This window comes from Pollicipes pollicipes, unplaced genomic scaffold, assembly GCF_011947565.3.
Source record: "Pollicipes pollicipes isolate AB1234 unplaced genomic scaffold, Ppol_2.1 Scaffold_7262;HRSCAF=8765_pilon_pilon_pilon, whole genome shotgun sequence".
In the NCBI taxonomy this organism is placed as follows: domain Eukaryota; kingdom Metazoa; phylum Arthropoda; class Thecostraca; order Pollicipedomorpha; family Pollicipedidae; genus Pollicipes; species Pollicipes pollicipes.
In genome coordinates, this window is record NW_023597055.1 from 14252905 (window position 1) to 14273300 (window position 20396).

Consider the following 20396-nt stretch of genomic DNA (forward strand, 5'->3'; position numbering starts at 1 on the left):
ATTCGACTACGGTTTATGTCACGACCGTCTCCAGCCGAGTCACGTGCACGGTATCGGCCAATCAGAAGATCATGGGGCGGAGTCTGAGTGTACTAGCCAGATGGCTGCTTGACCAAGCAGTGAGCTGAACCGTAAAACCCTGGACCGCTCACAGTGTTTTGGGAAAGCGAACCCCAATGAACGGTTTGATGTCTCGTTTTAAGGGGACATTTGCTTTTATCGACGTAAATTATGCCCTTGATAAGGCAGCATGTGCTTACATCATTTCCGATAAAGTTTCGAAGGCTTAAAAATAGCTCGGTGCGATTTCCAAAATACGCAAAACATGTGTTAAACATTTGCGCATCAGTGCATTCACTGAAAGGCTAACTACAACCAAAAATGCTCCATGTTGTGTCACGAGAAGAAAAAGAGAGATAGCACAGAAAATATGTGGGCGGCGCTATTAGAGCTGAGGATTTCCAGTACTTTGTCATTTGAAACCTAGGCTAGCAGTATTCGGATTGGGATTCGGATTAGGCGACATTACATTATATTCCATTCATCAAGAATCGCTAGATGAAAGTTTTGGACTGATACCAGGTGATGAAAAGGACGGTGAGCGCAATGCTCGATCGACACATACGGTTAAATAATGAATCCCACCTTTCTGTACCTTTCACTTATTGCCACATCAGACGAGTGCGATTTGATCAGTACTGGCAGCTTTTCCAAAATCTCACTTAATAGCTCGGAATTTTGACTTGAAGCAGCCGACCCTACGGGAGAAATCTCATTGGATTCCCTGCTCACCACTATGAAAGTAATATACTTCATTTGCTTTGTTTTTTTCCGACGTGAGTGTTCTGTGCTGTTTGCAGCATACTAATATGTCAAAAGGGTTGTGAAATGAACGCTAAAAAAGCTTGGAACACTCTATTAAGGCACAAAGATATGCGGACATGAAGCTATTATCCCGCGCATTCACCGAAACCTTAGACGATGAATTGGATTCCTCCCCTTTGGCGCTTGCCAGTGTCTCCTTTTCGAGGCGCACTTTGGCTTTGGGAGTGGGGGTATCACGTGAATCATGTGACGCATTGGTTCAAAGTTCACCAACCATCATCTCAGTAACAGGCCGTTGCCCGCTGAGCCAATCACAAATGCTCTTTTATTTACACGAGAAGAGGTGCGCGCGGCAGCAGCGGTGATGGTGGTCACGATTGCGGGAAGCATCGGAATGCTGTTACAAAGCGTCGGCAACGTAACTTGGGCTGGAGGATGATGGAATTTGATATTTTTATTATGTCTTGACGGAGCTGCAGTGGTCCCACCCAGTGCTATCATTAGAGTAGTAAGTTCTGAGGTTTCACCAGAGTATTTTTTTATATGCCGGAAGGTGAGACACTGCCTTCAAAGACATTGTTCTACATTTAAAGACATTGAAGCAAGCATCAGATGTGATGAAATATGCTTACGTATGACTGTTGCTATATTGTTTAGTGGAAAGGGCTGCTAAATACAACACATTCTCTCTTTTTGGTAGACATCACCCTCAATACGTCAGTGTTTGATTGCGTCATCGTACCTTGCACGACATTGATTGAGAGCCAATTGATGGCCGTCATATAAAAAAAACTATGCCCACCAACACCAGATATGAACGACTCGGCAATCTGGTTTCAATCAGCCTTCATCTCCAGAAGGCCAATAGACTGGCAGGAACTGAATGACGTTGCTATGGCGTAAAGGATGCCTGGGTAACCTTAAAAGCTGTCTCTCCGAACGAGTCCGCACATCTTCAAAAGCGTGTAGCTCAGAAACTAGAGACAGTTAGGTCTTAAAGAGGGCCGGACTGTGAACTGCACTGAATGATCTTCAAGATGGCATTTCAGTTCAGAACCACGTGAGTGCTGAGCACTGGTTTTAATACACGTTCAGCACTTAGCTGTATGCGGCTAATGCGGGCTAACTTATAATTATTAGATCCAATGATATTTTCAAATGACGCTTCTGCGGATTTGGTGTGTTTTAGGGTTGGAATGCGCACCCAGGTATAAGGACTTGAAGATTCACAAGATTTAAGTCAGTTCTACTATTTTAAATCCTGTGAATTAGAATCCCGAACTCAAATTGTTATGCTATCGTAAGTCATACTTTCGTTGCCTTCACGAGCCCGGTAAAACTGGAGGTACCCATATCGAGAGTGATCAAATCGGTGCCTCATTACCAAGTTCCAGAAAATCGGGCCGTGGAAAGGCTAAATGGGTCAAATCGTACACAATGTGGGTATCAACACACGCACTGGCTCAACACAACCTCTTGACTTTCTTCTACCCGCAAGTTGCTGCGGCCAGAACGTGCAGACTGCTAAAAGCGGCAGGGCGAGAAGCAAAGGAATGCTAAATGCATCAACATCTTCCCATTTTTCACAAATAGCAAAAAGAGATGCCTAGCGTAAATGCACAGCCGCATGCGGCACATTCAGAGCAACCAGGCATCCAATTGTGAAATGAATCGTCATCCACTCAGCAGGCAGGACGAAAAGGGTTCGAAACATGCATCCACGCAGCAGGTAGCACGAAGAGGGTTAAAAATTACATTCAGGCAGCGGGCAGCACGAAGAGGGCGCGTAGCCACACCAGTAAGACGCCTGTTGCGCAGTGGGACCCACCAAGGTGACGACAGGCGTGGTTTATTCCCACGCTGGCGGCGCGCTCAGGTTTTTTGTCAATATTCCCTCGGTATGTCGTATGCAAGACAAGGTTAAGTACAAAGCAACTACCTTGTGGTTCTACCAAGCCAGAGCGTCGTCAGTGACGAGGCTCTTGACCGCCCCTTTGGGCCCATGTATACCCCCCCCCCCCCACACACACACACTCACCTAGTAGCCGCAGCAGCATCATATGCGGTCCCTCCGGTACCACTACGACCCTCCTCAGCAAGTGTAAAGCCCTGGCGGTGTTCATTCAGGCAATCATTGGGTCCTGTTCGAAAGCTACCGGTACTCATGATTGCTTTGCAAGCCGCACTAGTGAGTTGACCTTGTTTGCAGGTATTTAAATAGCGCTGGAGATATCGCCGTAACAACAGACCATCAGCAGAGGACGTGGGTGCTAGATACGAGGAAAACCTGGACATTCCCCCAGTCTACACAAACACGAGTGGAGCAGACAGAAACGGCCTCTCAGTGAACACCGGCACGAGCGTCCCTGGAGGACGAGATAAGCTAGCAGCCTCCGCCAACACGAGCGCCTCAGGGCATCTGGACGGAATGCATTGCCCGTCGTTGGAGGCGCCGTCGCATTCGTGCAAGAAGCTGTGCAGGAAGCATGTGACCCGAACGATCAGGTCTACGCTGTCTGGCTATGCAATGGTTGGCTGTCGGAGGATGTGCGACTTGGTCGCCGAGGTCACGAAGGTATTTACCACGCCTGGCTCGGTGCGGGCGGCAATCAAACACTGCCTTTGCCTCATCCGAGCTTGTGCCCGGGAATGGCCGCATGGGCTCGGTTAGCAGGGGAATGCTTTTTTGCGTGCTGTTTTTTATGGCTGCCGACGTGACATGGCTGTCACTACATATCACATTTCATGGCTGTCACTACATATCACATTTTATGGCTGCCGCTACATATCATGTTTTTATGGCTGTCACTACATGTGGCAAGTAGTAATTGTGCCATTCGGTTTCAAAGCTTGAATCTGGTATGTTTTCCATGAACGGCACCTACAGAATGCTCCGAAATGTCCAATAACTTATTTGCACTGTAAATAGCATTGCACATTTTCGCCTCAGCAGGTTATGACGGAACAGGCATATCTGTTACAACACCGTACACACCTGACAATCACGAACACCAATAAGTTGTTACTGCATGAAATGTGGTATATTCCATATTATATATTTCATCACCTATATGAACAAGCAATATTATTACATCAACATATAGGTCATGGAAAGGAAAAATCCAGTCAACGCCACATTGAACATCAAACAAATTTTTTGAAGCTAACCAGTACCACTGAAATGTACACCCTAGAATACACGAATAGCGTACAATAACATTTATGCTGGCAAGTCATGCTTCTCGTCGATGGCTATCAGATTAGAGGCAGTTTGAAGGTGCATCAAAATTATGTTTTGCTTTAATGCCTAAATTAGAATGAGTCGCTATTCCTGCTATCAGCAACTGGTCCACAAAAGATGTTAAAAGCCGCACTTTAAAACACGGCAGCAAATTCATCATGCAACGTAATTTAGATAGACTGCTGTGACGTAGTGAGCTTGCACTGATATAATACAAACCTTGTGCACTCTTCACTGACCTAGGCATTTTAGGAAGCTCCCACGAGAGGAAATCCATTCCCAGGTATGAAACCAGTGCTCATCATTGGGCACTGCCATTTCACTTGGGTCAATATTTTCCCAGATCAATCTCCATACTTCCGGGATGATTGCAGATAATGTCTGTTGCTATACGGTCTGTTATGCTACGGGTTATTGTTATACGGTCGGCCATAGTTGAAAGCTTTTGAGTCCTTCCTCCCTACCCGTCTGAACAAAACCAGACGCAGTGAAAACACTGCCATAACTTGGCAAACACAGCCACAAGTTTGTTACTTTATTTATCCAATGCTGCTTACTGAATGTGCTCACCCAAAACTCAATACCGAATGATGCAATTATGCATGCCTTAATATGCAAATTCGCTCACCCTTATCTACGCTCGTCTGCTTGACGTATTTGCCGAAGGCGAGACAAAGTTACCTGCACTTGATGCGTTTGCCAAGGGCGGGAGAAAATTCCTGCAAATTGATGTAAACTGATATTCCCTGAGTGCATTACGTCGCGTGCATTCAATAGTTTAGCTCCAGATCCATCTAAGGTGACTTTCAATCTTGTCGACACCGTAGCCAACCCTCAAGTCCAGGCGATGTTGTCATACGGAAAGGCGCGCGGATTCGGAATATGACACGTTCAGGAGCAGTCAAGCTCATCTTTCAGATAGCTGACCATCTGATATCAGCCATCCGATAGCTGCCGACCGCCTAATAGATGACTCTTTAATCCTGGTCTTTCCTCAAATGCGGATAACAATGTCCGCGTGCGTTAAAATACTTTCCATCTCGAAAGTGGCATATTGCTGCCAGCTTGACATACAATTTTCATCATGAGCATAGCGTTACGGTGGCCGAGAAGGAATTTCCAGGGCGCAGAGGGCGAGGCGAAATTAAAACTGTCAGGCCGTTATTGTCTCGGGCACTGACTGAAGGCAGGGAATACTGTCAGACTCCCCTCGGTTCTGACACAATTGGCCTGAAATATAGCAGACCTTACCCGTGCAGAGATATGCGAGCACTGCAAGTCTACAGGCGCATGCGCGGAGTGAACTGACCAAACCAGATAGAATTGTAACTTGTGAAAAAGTTGCCAACGGGGATGGTTTGGTTGGATTTGAATACGCGTCATTGGATGTAAGTGGATCTTGAAAATCCTCCTGTCTACTACCAAGTGTCCCAATAATGGAAAAAAATCAGCATGTACTTCGCCCAGCATTCTCCTTTTGCCTATGTGCACAGGGGAGGAGCATTTGGGGCCCAAGTCAACGTGGGGGAGGAGGTTTAAGCTAAAGGGAATCCTTCACATGTGAAGATATTGAAACAAGCTTGAGATATGATGGTGCAAGCTCACTTATAAGTGTTGGTATACTTTTAAGTGCAAAAGACTGGTCAAGACAACGCAATTTCTTTGTTAAGTAACTATGTTCCTCGATGCACCATTGTTTGATTACGTCAACGCACCTTGCACAACAAGGATTGAGAGCCAATTGACGGCCATTATACCTAAAAATCGTTCTCACAAACGCCGGATATGACAACTGGACCATCACATTTTTCTTGGCCATGTCGGTGATATGGTGATGTGATCGTCTTCTTTCTGCTGTATAAAACTTAACAATAATATATTTCTATGAGATCCGGTGTTTTCGGGTTCCGCCAGCCGAGAATCAAATTAGTCCACCAATTCGCTTTTTCAAAGGGGCAGCGCACTTGGCTGTAATCGTGTGTTGCCCCCGATTTCCCGATGTCTTACTGCCGATTTTCCGATGTGTTACTCTCGATGTTGAACACTCCCGATCCTTTTCAAAACTGGATACGCCTGCCCAACATTGCCGTACAAAGAGGAGGACAATATGCTCCATTCACAGTTCATAGCACCACTGTGGTCAACAATGATATCTGCTACTCGCTTAGCTGCCACTTTTCCCAACCCTTACCGGCGGGTTGGTCGCGCTTATGTTACACGAAGGGCTCTTACCTACCTACTTTTTTCATAAATAAGCAAAGCCCATGCCAGTTTCTTCCCTTAATCTTAATGAAAACCCAGTATTGACAACTGTGCTCTCTGTGCAGCTCGTTTTAGATCTCGTCGATGTTGCCTGCATGTTCAATGTTGACATGACGCCACAATATCTAAATATCGAAATCATTACCTGTTGCCTGCATCAGTCACGCGGAGATCGTTTGATGCCTTAGATAGGTTGGCGATCATGCTCAGTTGCCTTTACAACAACTGATTTAGATTTTTGCTGAAAAGTTACATCTCGTCGAAACAAATCGAACGCTGTTGATTATTATCTTTGCATCAGGCCCAGTAGTACTTAAGATGTTTCAGGGTGGAAAGGATAGCCAAGAAATCCACAAACCTTTACCCCCTGTAAATATTTTCATCAACCACAGGACAATAACGTGGAACATGATGGAGATCGGTGTCAAGCCTGTGCAATCTGTATCTTGGTACTTCTCCCTATTGACCATTATTACCACCGACAGCCGCGCTGCCCCGTACGCCCCGACCCCTCGGGGGCCAGCTCCAAAATAATAATTCCAGCAGTAGCCGCTAGGCACCCTACGGCACTGCCCTGTCGTATGTACCGCGTGGCAAGCTGTTCATTCGCTACGCTCTTTGAGAAAATAACACAGAATCTCAATTGCATTGCGATAAGTTCATTCCTATCCCTGGACACGCGCATTTGTCAAAGCACATCATCGGCGCTCATTATTCCTAAATTACTGCTCTCATCTAAATTGAAATGCACAAAACTAGTACCCCATACCACATGTTGTGTGACAAGTCTTCAAAAGGATGAAACAATTGTATCACACGTAAACCTCACTTTCTCATTTCTCGCCCATGTTAGAGACAAAACCAAAAATGCCTTCAGGCGAAAACTGGATCACAAAGAACTTTTACAAGGACGCGCATTACATCTGGGTTAACAGGAAAATACGTTCACCGAATCTTGGTCGCATCTTAAAGAAAGATAGGAAGGAGTAAAAGTCAGCCCAGCGTTCTCACCTTTGCGAACAGCCCATGCTGGATCGCGTCAGGATACAGTTCTAGGACCGGACTGGCAACGAAGACAAATGCCATCCCCCTTTTCCTAATGACGTGCCATTACGCGCCTCATATCTGTCACATGACATTCTTCATGCACAATAAACGCTTGAAAGTATCTTGGAACTCTGTGAAAATTGTGTGAGACTGCTTAATGACCTATAACGCCGCAAAAACTGTATACAAACTTTCGCGGAAAACGGGGTGAGAAATGTATGTCCTCAGAAGACAGTTATTCTGATTATGAGTCACATTACTCACAATATGAATTGTGGGTTACATGAGCCATCTGCGTGAACCCTCAAAATCTAACGCACGACCGGTACCACCGCTATCTAAGTACAAAGAAAGGGCAAACTTCCTCCAGAGATCGCAATAACAGCTTGCACGACTGCCAAATAGCCAGCTTGCTGACGAAGACCCCTGGCTAGATCTGTGAAGAACCTGGACTCTCCGTAAATCGGAAGATCCTGTTCTGGATAAGGAGGCTTCTCTATGCATCAGGAGATTCTTTTATGGAACAGGAGACCCTATTTCAGGTTACTGAGCCCCTTTGCTGGATGACAAGTAGGTCCCCAATCAGGATTTTTTTAAATAAATAAGGACACCCATGGCCTCGGTCCCCCCCCCCCCCTCCCTTGAATAAGACACCACCCAGGAGATTCCTTGTGAGGAGGCCCTTTTTTGTCCAGTAGCTCCCTGGCAAAAACTTTGTTCCCAACTCAGCATACGTTGCGCCGTCCCTGGCCACCGACAACACCCAGCTCTTCCTTGCAGCGAGTCGCACCACCAGGCCGCAGTCCTCCCCCCCCCCCCCCTCCCCCTCCCGAGCGCCTGGGCCACGGCAGTCCCTGAGCTGTTTGGGAGTCGGGTCATTGCTCGGGCCAGTCGTCGGGTCAGCAGCTGCCGCCGTCAGGGTAGCGATGGGAACCTGGGAGGCTAGGCCCATCGCGTCTCAAGGTAACACTGTTACCTGGGGAAAGCAAACTGTCCACCTGAGTCATATTCCGGCGAGCTCTGGTGGGCCAAATGCATGGTTATGTAGAGCATCTGCGCCCGTTTGACGTTTATTCTGAACTTTACATTTGGATATCTACCATGCTTGAAAGACCTGCCTCCTGCAAACAAAAGTCAGGTTAAAAAGCCAAGAAAACAGCAGCTTGTTCTAATTGTAACGGAACACAAAACAAAGCTAGTTTATTGTACTATTGAATGAACGTACGGACATATTATGTTCATGTCTTCGTATTTGGGCTCGCTAAATGCTACAAAAGATTTTAGGTAGTAATAATTCAAAAAATAATCAAATCAAAGGATTGACTTCATACGCTTCCAGTCCGCCCTTCGAAGATCTATCCGCATAACAGCCAAAACGTCAAAAGAAACACGCGATGATTTTGGAGAAACCACTTCTTGGAAGATTACATGCGAGCCAAAATGGTTGACTGCTTCGCGCCCAGCCTTCAAGAAATGCTTGCCTTGACAGGGGGGGGGGGGGGGGGCACCAATCCCTCCGTTGCAACCGCTGGGACGCGGTGTCCCACTCAGTAAGGGGTTTTCGGTCCCCGCAACTTTGATAAGGGAATGGACCAAATGCGGTCTGATTTTCTGTCGGGCGGGGAGAGGGGGAGGAGTATAAGGGAAAAGAAAAATAAAAAAGGTGGTCGTGTGACTCTTGCTTATGATTTCGGAAAAATGCACGCCTGGGTGCAGGCCTGCATTGCTAAGATGCTTATGAAGCGTCAAGGAGATGATTCAGGTCGCACTACACGTTGCTACAGCCCACGCTCCTTTTCAGGGTGTAGTTTTGCAAAACGGTAGGGGGTCTGAACAGTGGGAAAAGACGCAAAGTACTCCACCTATGCCGCGCACGGGCCTCCCTCACTATATCTCCCACTTTCTTCTCAAAGTTGGGAAGCTGGAGCTCCAGCTGGGCAGGGAGGCTGGTCGAAGCTCATCAGGTTAAAAAAGCTACTACGTGCCGGATTATCTTAGTCAATACAGCTCCTTCAACGCTAAGTTTTCATCGGTTAAGGTAAAAGAGTAAGTGTTGTCGCAAACGTTCGCGAAACTCGTCCTTAGTTCATGAGTCGGAATTCAGGACTAAAGCGCTAAAATCCGACATGTGGGTTAGGGCTGTTTGCGCAGATTCTTAATGGCATAATATATGTGGCGAATATGTGGTCATTTTCACAGGCCTGAGGGCAGCGCATGAAATGGTAGGACATCTCTGTGGATGTTTGCTTTCCAGATCGGTAACATGATACAAACTGCGAAAATTATGGAAAAGAGGCACCACCGAGATTCGAACTCGGGATCTCCTGTTTACTAGACAGGCGCTTTAACCAACTAAGCCATGGCGCCGCGGACGCTGAGCGCGTTTTTCTATAACATAACGAAACCTTTGAGCACTTATCACGTCTCGAAATACGTTTCATGTTTTATAGAAGAATGAGGAGTTAGTCGGCTTCCAAATAAAAAATCCAGCTTTCGATAGCTGTTCATATTATTCAACATGATATGGTAGCACTAAGCAGCAGCTTCAGTAGCGACGCCATCTATAACTTCCAAAGGACTTTGTGATCCTCCACCGCCATCTATGCGGTGTCAGGCATTCCTGAATTTAGTGTTCAGACAGTGAAGTAGCGGTATACGCAGGTATACGTGATAAACCTTCATGCACGGGCGTGTTGAAGGCGGAAGGGGACACCGGATACAAACGCCCTGGCATGCAGCCCCGACCAAAGCCATACAGGCACTAAGGAGGGAGGAGGCACGGTGTCATCTTGTTTTTTTCCGGGCAAGGGGTCTCTTGAGTAGAATGGCAGGGATTATATTATTGCTTCCGGTCAGGAGCTGAGGGGCCATTCCGTTCCACCGCGAGATACCACCTGCCGCTTGGTGCTGGGGACCCCGGCTGGAACAGGATCCTTCCATTTTCTATTTTTAACACACATCATGATATAAAATGCTTACTTTCAATGTCAGAGGGCTCCAACCAACGCAAGAGGTCCTCCGTCATTTGGGGTCCCGTCTCCGTCAACGTGGGGCAAATGTTCCCCTGACCGACTCGAGGCCTCTTGTTGGCACAGAGCACCTTATTAGGCACTAGGCCTCTGACTCATATAGGAGATCTGCATTGTTGCGAGATGCCGACCAATGTAAATCGCGGACCCGACCCTTTCCCTATTTGGGAAATTGATTCCAAGAGCTTAGATCGAAACGGAGCCGGCTGTTCAGTACTGGTGATATCTGGCCGGAATAGAGGAACGCTTTTTCTTAGTGGTCCCCAATCGGTACAATAGACCATCTGAGTGGTATTTGAGGCCACGGCCTTACGGACGGGGTACTAAGTGTGATCCGCAACCAGCCTTTCGGGTCCCTCAGCCTTCCAATGGAACCCTTGATCTTTGGTCCCGAGGGGCCCTTCTTCCCCTCTTCGAACCTCCTCAAACAAGGCCTACAACCGACTCAGGGCCGCTACTCGACACATGACGCTATGTTGGGCACTGTGGGCCCCTAGCCGACACAGGGGCCATTGTTTCAGAGACCCAAACCAATGAAACTCGTGGCCCCCGGCCCTGCGGCCCGGCGTTGGAAATAGGCCCCCGGGATTCAGACAGGCAGGAAGCCAGCTGTTCGGTGCTCGAGGTCTCTGGCCGACCGAAACACCCGCAGTGCTTTAGGGGGCCCTCGGGCAGTACAATAAGATCTTTTGGCTGATATTTGAGGTCACGACCCTACGGGCCGCGATTCCTATGGGACCTACAGCCAGTCCTTCGGGCCCTTATGCCATCCAATCGAGCCCTTCATCGTCGATTCCGCTGGGCCGCCGGGTCCCTCTTTGGGCCTCATCAAACACTCTCTTTGGTCGGCTCGGGGCCCCTTGCGAACGCAAGACCCTCTGTTAGGCACTGTAGGCCCCTGAAAGATACAGGGGGTCCCGGCCAGTGTAAATCGCTGACCCCAGGTTTGCAGCGAATTAGGAGGTGGGCACTCGGGCCCATATCGACACGGAGCTGACTGTGCGGTACTGGGGGTGCCTGGCCGACATGTAAGCCCATAGCGACTCAGAGGGTCCTCGTTCGGCGCAAAGGGCACTCTACCTGTCATTTGAGGGCCTGTCCCTGCAGGCTAGAGCCCCTGAATAAGACCTGACCGGCACTTCGTACCCTTAAGCCCCCCAATCGGGCCCTTGATCGTCGGTCCCGGTGGGCCCTCCAGGCTCTTCGGGCCTGTTCAAACACTGCCTCTGGCTGACTCGGGCCCCTTGCCAACACAGGGCTCCCTGCTAGGCGAAGTGGGCCCCCCGACAGACGCTGGGGCCCCGATAATTGTAAATCGCTGGTTCTTGCCTTGTCCATACCTGGGGAATGGACCCCCAGGCACATGTCAACACGGAGCCGACTGTGCGTAATTGGTAGCGTCTGATCGGCATATAGGCTCTTATCAACTCAGGGGGCCCTGATCGGCGCACGGGTACCTCTGGATTGGGTACCTCTGGATTGAAGTTCCCTACCCTGTGGGCTGAGCCCCTGAAGGCGACCCTCGGTCGGCCCTTCGGACCCTTCGGACCCATCAAAGCGGGCCCTTAATTGTAGGTCCCGAGGGACCCGAAGGGACCCTCGGAGCCTAAGTGTCAGGGGGGGGGGGGTATGTGCTCCCTACGCCTCCCTGCCTGCGCTACTGCCGGCATGCTCATTTACAGAAAGTTGACCTTCAAGCAGCTGTATGACCCTGTCATCGGACCGTCCACCTTCAAGGCTGCCGAGGGAGACGACGGTCCTTGATGCTGCTGTGAACTTCACCTCTGACGGTCCCAGCACGCGCGGATGGCGTCGCCGTGGAGGAAAGCTCTACGCTGCGCCTGACATTTTTCAAGAGGCCGACATCAACCTATGGAATCGCTGCTACGCGCCGGTGGTGCGGTATATCTAATATTTCTCAGTTGTTGAACCTGAGGAACCCATGATACTTATGCACCACTGGAGTCAAATTCTTCAGTTAGGAATTTATCAATTTTCGCACTCATTCATCATACTTAAAACATGCAGCAAAGACTTGTTGATTTACATCTTAACAGCACAAAATATTCTACATATTCTAGCGAGGTGGCCAGACATTCTACGAACAGACAGTGTATCGCGTCAAATCTACGAATTTCTTTGGCTTTGCGCCTTCCTGCTGTAATCACAAAGATCTCAACCTTCGCATCACGCGATGTTAAAGTTATTGGGGTTTTTAATTCGTGTGCAAGTTCCTGCTTCCTCATCGTACCATCGTAAGGCAGCAGCCTACGAACTGCAACTTTCTGCTGGTCTCGTTGTATGTAAGTTAACGGTGGCTAGTCATCCGAGTCGTGGAGTCATGCTTGACTTCCACCGTATTTAGGAGCCACCTTTAACTCGTTTTGCCATACCTTCTTCGAAAAGCTAAGCGTAGAATGAAAGGATCCATCTGAGTGCCTGGAAAAACAACGTGCGCCCGGCACGTCGCCCTACTGTAGTAAGCACTTCACAATAAACAGAAAACTATCGTTTCCCGGTTAAGATAGAAAAGCCCTTAAACAAAGTGGCAGAAATCTGGGGACCTTTTTGCGAGCGCGCGGACACCAAGTTCCACGGACACCCAGGAAAGCATGACTCTTCACTGGACGAAATCCTGCATCCCTGCTCAACAGTCTTGGTATTTTATCACTGCCATACGATGTACATACCTAATAATTTTCAGTAACGCGGAGGCGCACCTGCTATCCGCCTCGATAGTTATAGATCTAACAGCGGCATACTGCCCGAGAACCGTCACATTTGTTTCCTGCAGTGCCTGGTACTGTGTGCCAGTGCCTGGCCTGGTTCACCACGTCTTCACGCGTCTATCTAATCATTGATTCATTTGGTCGTCATGGCAACCATTTGGTTTGGCGCGGGTGTGGCGTTTGGTGGCGACTCTGTTGCCCGGGTGGTGACTTTAGTTCAGTTGTGTTCTGCCACATTTCGCGGTCTTGTTGACAGCAGGTATTTGCTGCGCGAATTGCCGGGGAAAATAGATAGAAGTCGCAAGCCGCTGCTCATATTGTGCAACACGTGAGTGCTGGGAAAGTGAGCGCTGGGTTCGCAACTGCCTTAAAACCGTGCAGTGCTTTCATATCCAGCGGGTGCGGCGTTGAAGCCGCTGTTCGCGGCCTGTGACGCTGCCATCTTTGACGGCTATTGTCCCGCGCGTTTGCGCTCAACATTATATTCATTGAACGTTATCTTTTTGCAGCGTATGTCTTCAGAAATCCAGTGTGGGGCTAATGGCGGCCCGTCCGCTCTCCCCTCCTTGATCAAAACCTTGGAATCCATTTCACCTATCTTGGCGAACAGGGTCTCAAGCGAAATCTTGTCTGAGCTTACTCTTTAGTTACTCACGAGATGTCGGGTGTGACGTGTCCGAGTGCACGGGCGTCACGCTGAGGAAGGCCAAGAAAACCAAATCCTAACAAAGTAAAGCCTGACGTACACCTTACATTACCGAATCAAGCCAGTAATGTCCTCAGATTTTGTGTACTTGTTGCAGATTGCCGTTGCTACTATGGTAAGCTAAAATGCATTTATGCGATCCGTTGAAGCGGCGCCTGGTGCAGAATCCTGGATATGAGGCAGAGAAAACACAAACGAATATGTTGAGCAGATTGTCATTCAAATGGTAGTGTTTACATCTGTGCCCAGTAATGTGACAATTGTCCCTTTATCTAGCAATCGCTGGGATTATTGGCAGGCATATAAAGTTGATTGAGAAAATGCACTTTTGGTGCAACTTTGCAATGTGCACGGATAGTAACCGCCATCCTTCTCCATATTTGCTGCGTGAGGCAAAAAAAAGAAGAATTGATATATGTGTGACGATCCATACTACTCTATAGCAACGTGCTTGTTCCCTTTATTTGGATATCACATCCCTTGAGGTTTTGGTTTATGTGCCCCTGATTCACGTGGTACCATGCTGCTGCTTAGCACGGAGCAGAATCCCGAAGTTATCAATTCGTATTGGTCAACGAAATCCGACGCCACAGCACAAAGACAGTTCAGAATTTACATTAGAACCCGTGCATCCCTTATGCTAAAGCAATGTTGCGCCTGCGGAAGAAGATTATGAAAGACTGGTCTGTGCTGGAACGAAACACAGAGCGAAACGAGAGGACAAGGAAAAAACAGCAGCGCATCACAGCTAGGTGTGACATCACTAAGGGCCCATCAAAACAGGGCCCAGGAGGTCAACGACAGTCATGCAATCATTTATGGTTGCCGATCCTGGAAAATGGCCTCAAACTATCCATTAAGAGTTTGTTGTGTCGATAAGCAACAGTGGCTGGCATTTGCCGACCCGCTGAAGACGAAAGCTGAAACCGATCTTGGGTTTCTGACCCACGCTTGGTTCAGCGACGAGCCCCACCTACACCTGAATCTAGCTGTAAACATTTATACTGGCGGGTTCAGGCCTTGAAGCTGCCACACAGCGTGCTGGAGATCCCGCTATACGGCGCAAAGATGAGACAGTATGTTACGAGCTCGGGAAACCTCATTAGATCCCTCATTTTCCAATGTACAGACGGCTATACGGCCAGTCAATAAGGAGCGGTGTGGAGGGGAGCGATTCTGGATGCAGCGGAAGCAACAAGGCAAAGGTGAAAATTGGAAGGTCGGGTTCCAGCACGACAGGACAACCTCCCACATGTCAGGAACGGCCCTGACCTGGCTGGTGGGCCACCTTGGAGAACGCATGATCAGCCGAGAGACGAACAATCGCGGACGACCAGCTCTCCGAATTTGCCCCCCAAGATGTTTATTTGTGTAGGTGCTTAAATGCTAAATATGCACTAAGAGCCCCCAGCAGCCCGGTGACCTGAATGACAGTAATCGACCTAATGGGCGATTAGTGTGATCCTACGTTGTGCACGATCACCCTTTACACTTGCGCGAGGGTTATCGGTGAGGTAATGAGGCGCTTAGACCTGTGCCTTCCTGCGGCAGAGGTCCCTGGTAATTTGTGGGCTTTGATGATCATGGAAAATGCTCATGTAGCTAATACCCGAGGATATGGAGTGATTTTTAGGCGGTCATGATCCTCTGGTGAAACAGAGTATGATATGTCCATGCATACCTCTAAAAAACTTTTTCTACTTGCCCCCCCCCCCCCCCCAGAACTAACGCCTTAGCTTACGCCTGGCAGCTTAGTGCACGCTAACGTTGTCAAGACGTGTCAAATTAACAATCATGAAAAGTCAACAAACTTTAACGCTAAGGTTGAAACAGCTTGGCAATGAAATCAGAAAAATAGCTGAACGAAATTTCTGGGATTATGTATAACCGACATTAAATAGGACTGAGACCGCGTAAAAGCTACCTTCGTATGACGTAGATATATCGGCACGAATGATACATAATGTTTCGGTGTAACTTACGTCGCCAATTTTGTTCCAATGTATCGATAAGCCGGAGACACAGGAGGCACTGAAAGAAGAGTCTGCCCGTGTTTTCCAGCTGAAGTCAGCTCAACGCTGGGTTCTCACCATGGGTTCTCACCATTCTCCTCCGCCCCGGATCGATGCCGGAATATTCAACGTGGCCCGTCCGTCCTACAGCCCTGCTACAATGCAGCTGATGAAAGGTCGGTAACGCGCCACGTGGCTGCTGCGCCTGTGGCTTTAGTGCCTCGTGGTGAGAGAAGGGACTGTCATGAAGCGTAAGCAGGGTTTGTCTTCTTATGAAGGCGCTTTAGAGCCATTGTGAACGTTCTGATGTAGCGTGAGATGTCGGCTTCCTGCTGCCTGCTGGCAGTCATTTTACTTCCGGCGTAGGTAAACCAAGCAGGGACGGTAGATTTATGGTTGGTGGTTGTACCTTCTAATAACAAACACCCTTCTCTCCAGATGCTTTGCGGCGAATAATTCGGGGTGGCGGTGAGCTTGATAACACTCCCAGGCGTTACAGGTGCCTCGCTCACTGTACAGAATGTTCTTCAACTACGGTGAAACCATGCTCCTTCCAACGTATTCCGAGAAAACCATTTGTTTTGCCCACACGCTTCCAAGCAGTTACGCCTCCTTCTACGTGACGTGTTGTTGCTTTCAGTGCTGATGGAGGAGACCAGGGTCCCAAAGGCCCAGCAGCGCCTGTTCCAGCAGTCCTTGCGCTCCGGCCAGCCTCTGCCGACCTTCGATCGTTCTGTTCGGGTACGCTCATCATCGTGCCACTTAAGCTGTTGTCTACCAAGGTCTCTCCACGGAGAAGACCAACGACAACAGCAGCGTTATGGTATCATACGTCGCAGTATTAGCTAAAATTCCATACCCGCTCCCTCTTTTTCAAGCTGTGGCCCTAGTTGTTGGCAGGTATCTAATAAAAAGCTTCGTTTGCAAATCGGACACCGGTTGAAGTATTTCTTGTGCGAAGACCTAGTGGCTGTCCAATCGTGTGACCTTCCAGCTTCCGTTTGCGTGTTTGACCGCGACCCATCGTCTGCACCTGCCTCCGTTAGACATTAATGGCCTGTTCCTTTGTCTCATGACTGCCGCCGCCTCGGTCGTGCGGTGCTAACCCGCCGCGAAGACTTGACCTGACCTGACCTGACCGCGGTGCGGAGCAGCACCGACCTCGGCCGTCCCGGCCCGCTCCCCGCGAGCGGACGGAAAGCACGTGCGGCCGCCGAAGCCAGGACACCATCAGCCGTCTGGAGAGCGGCCAGCCACCCGTCTACCGGCCGGTTCCAGGACGTGAGTGTGCCGTATACACCGGAACAAAGGCGGGAGTGTACTGTGTGCGTCGGCACAAAGGTGTGAGTGTGCCGTATATACCGGAACAAGGGCGGGAACGTACTGTATGCGTCGGCACAAAGACGTGAGTGTAGCTTATGCTTCGGCACAAAGTCGTGAGTGTGCCGGACGCTCCGGAACAAGGGCGGAAGCGTACTGTACGCATCGGCACAAAGACGTGAGTATAGCGTATGCAGAGGCACAAAGATATAAGTGTTCCATCTACATCGGCACAAAGTCGTGAGCGCACCGAACACGGCGGCAAAAGGGCAAGAGTGTACTGTATGTCCCAGCACAAAAACCGTACGCGCCGGCAGAAAGGCCTGGATGTACCGTTTGCACCGGCAGAGACGTGAATGTGATTTGTGCGCCGGCACAAAGATGTGACTGTGGCATATGCAGCGGCACAAAGACGTTAGTGTGCCGTCGGCACCGACACAGAGACATGAATATACCTCTGACGCTGGCACAAAGACGTGAGTGTGTCGTATACACTGGCACAAATATGTGAGGGTACCGTATACACCGACATGGGGGCGTGGGTGTGTCGTGTGCACCGGCACAGGGATAGTGTGTCGAATGTAGTTGCGTATAACAGTAACGCATCGGGGCGGCCTTCGGCTTCGGTCTTCGGCTTCGCAAAGCCACTGTTTTTCGTTCATGGTTTCGGGTTCAGCTTTAGCTTTCAGATATTTGGTATAGCTGGATTCTGCTTAGGCCTCGTGTCGTTTTAAACGGTTGTCCTTGGCTTTGGCCTTGTGCTATCTTTGTAAGATCTGCCTCGGATCCAGCTTTACGTTCTGAAAATAGTAAACCACTGGCTCCCAGTTTGGCGTCACAATTGCAGACTTCAGAGACACTCGCTTTGGCTTTGTCTTCGGCCTCAGGTTATAAGCCCTTTTCATGTAAGCATGAGTAGGCAGGGGTAGTGTTGCCTATTAAAAGACAATTTGGTACCGAGTCTGAGTTGTTAGAAAAATCGGATAGGAAGGTGGAGGACCATAGTTTGCCAGTTTATTATCAGGCTAATCAAAACAGTCGTAACCTTTCACACTGGGGCGTCTTTGTTTCACTATTATGTATCCATTCGCCATTTAATGTTGGCAGTACATTATGAGCTAGTTTTCCGTGTCAAAACACGAACGCAACATAACAAACTGGTAAAAAGTAACCAAACAAAAAGGCTTCTAGCGTAAAGTTTGCCGGCTTCTTTGATAGGCCTGTCGGAAAATAGTTGCTTCGTCACCCTTTGTTCCTTGTGTGCATTTGCATCCCATGTTCATTTCAGAATTAGGTGTCTGTGGAATGCGGCGGGACCAAATTAGGCACCAGTCGAACAAACGGTTGGGTGAAAATGGCTGCTCTGTTGACTGGATTCGGCTTCAAAATCAGAAGTCTGAACTTTTGCCCATGTGCGGTACCAGGACGTGGATAGGGCGTGTCTTATGTAAAGATACAGGGGCATAAGTGTGCCATATACATGGGTTATGTTACGTTAGCATGTCGTATACGTGAGGAACGGGAAGTGAGTGTGTCACACCGATGCCTGTGCCGTGCATCTCAGTACGGGATCGTGCGTGTGTCGTTTACCTATCACCGGGTAGGTAAATGTCCGGTCGTGGCAACCCTGCCGCTCTTTTCATGGTAACTCCGATACCCTGGCCCAGAAAACCCCGACACCCTGCCACAGAAAACCCTTTACCTGGCCCACAAAACCCCGATACCCGGACGCTGATAACCCCAACACCCGGCCGCAGGTAACCCCGACACCTGGCCGCAGGCAACCCTGACACCCGGCCGCAGGTAACCCCGACACCTGGCAGTAGAAAACCCCGACACCCGGCCGGAGGTAACCCCGGCACCCGGTCGCAGGTAACCGGGACACTCTGCCCCAGATAACCCCGACACCCTACCCCAGATAACCCCGACACCCGGCCGCGGGTAACTGGGACACCCTGCCCCAGATAACCCCGGCACACCGCCCGCTATAACCCAGACATCCTCCCGCAGGTAATCCCGCCGCCCGGCTGCATGTAACCCCGACACCCGGCCGCATGTAGCCCCGACACCGGGCCGCAGGTAACCCCGACACCCGGACACACGTAACCCCGACATCCGGCCGCACGCAACCCCGAAACCCGGCCGCAGGTGACCGGGACGCCGAGCGGGAGCGGCTGGCGTACGTGATGACCCACGGCCGCGATGAGCTGCCGCTGGCCGGCGCCGCCGACTCGGCCGAGCCGGACAACAGCGGGGGGCCGCCGGAGCCGCCGGACAGATTCGAGGAGTGTGAGTGGAGAGTCAGGCTCACGACCCATGTCGCTCAGTACTAGTGGTGTACCAAGGGAAAGTTTTTGCGGTGATGTCCTCACCCTTCTCGCTCTGGTGGTGGGGTGGGGCATAGTTTCTGGACCCAATTACTTTTTGGCGGTTTGACACGTCCGGAGGGCCTCTAAAGAAGGGCCCCGAGAGATGAAAACAAAGCCTCGAGCCCAAAAAGGGCCTCTGCCTTAAACAGCAGGAACCCTATAACGACGAAGAGAGACCCCACTTGGCTGAGGGGCTCTCTGGCCTACTTTAGTAGGGCAAAATCCTGGCTGCGCCACTGTTGCGTGTGCATGCGCTTGGGCGATCGATCGCTGGTGATGGGCGAAACGACTGAACCTCTGTGAGCACTGCTTTCGCAATCCCAGCCAGTTTTAGCGTGCATCAGGGACTTCAGGACACCAGGGACATCAGGGACAGGGACACAGGAACAGGGACAGGGACATCAGAGTCTCGAACGAACACCACCCTGCCGGCTGCCGGCCCGGTATGGGGCTCCTCACGGCGAACACTGTCCTGCCGGCAGTGTGGCGGGAGGTGGAGGAGCGGCAGCAGTTCCTGCAGGAGATGCGCCAGCTGGGCAGAGCGGACGAGTACGAGGCCGTCATCCGCGGCGAGGTCGCTCGCATCGTGAAGGAGATGGAGCAGCTGCAGCGAGAGGAGCGGCAGTGACTTGAGATGGCGCGAAGCAGCGGCGACCGCAGGGGAACGGATTGAGAAGAGATGGCGCTCGCGAGGGCACCGGAGCAGAGCGAAAACAGTGTGCAGAGGATACACACGAGAAACGGGGGGGGGGGGGAGGGGACAAAAAATAAAAAAGCAAGAGAAAAGTTAAAATTTTGTCGTGGGAAGATCATTCACCTTTATAAGCGGTAAGACATATCGCGACCTGTCCTCAAG

At 49.9% G+C, this 20396-nt stretch overlaps 1 protein-coding gene and 1 non-coding gene across 2 annotated transcripts; one reads left to right on the forward strand and one right to left on the reverse strand.

The window, feature by feature from the left end:
* Window positions 1–9668: 9668 nt before the first annotated feature.
* Window positions 9669–9742, reverse strand: TRNAT-AGU (transfer RNA threonine (anticodon AGU)). The gene has a single exon. It is a non-coding gene; the product is annotated as a tRNA-Thr (tRNA).
* A 3636-nt stretch (window positions 9743–13378) lies between these two features.
* On the forward strand, window positions 13379–20168 carry LOC119113472 (UPF0193 protein EVG1). The gene is made up of 6 exons (XM_037237782.1): window positions 13379–13461; window positions 15901–16027; window positions 16492–16592; window positions 17006–17132; window positions 19320–19460; window positions 20023–20168. Exons 2-6 carry the CDS (start codon window positions 15931–15933, stop codon window positions 20166–20168), a joined length of 612 nt encoding a protein of 203 aa, XP_037093677.1. The 5' UTR covers window positions 13379–13461; window positions 15901–15930.
* Window positions 20169–20396: the final 228 nt, after the last annotated feature.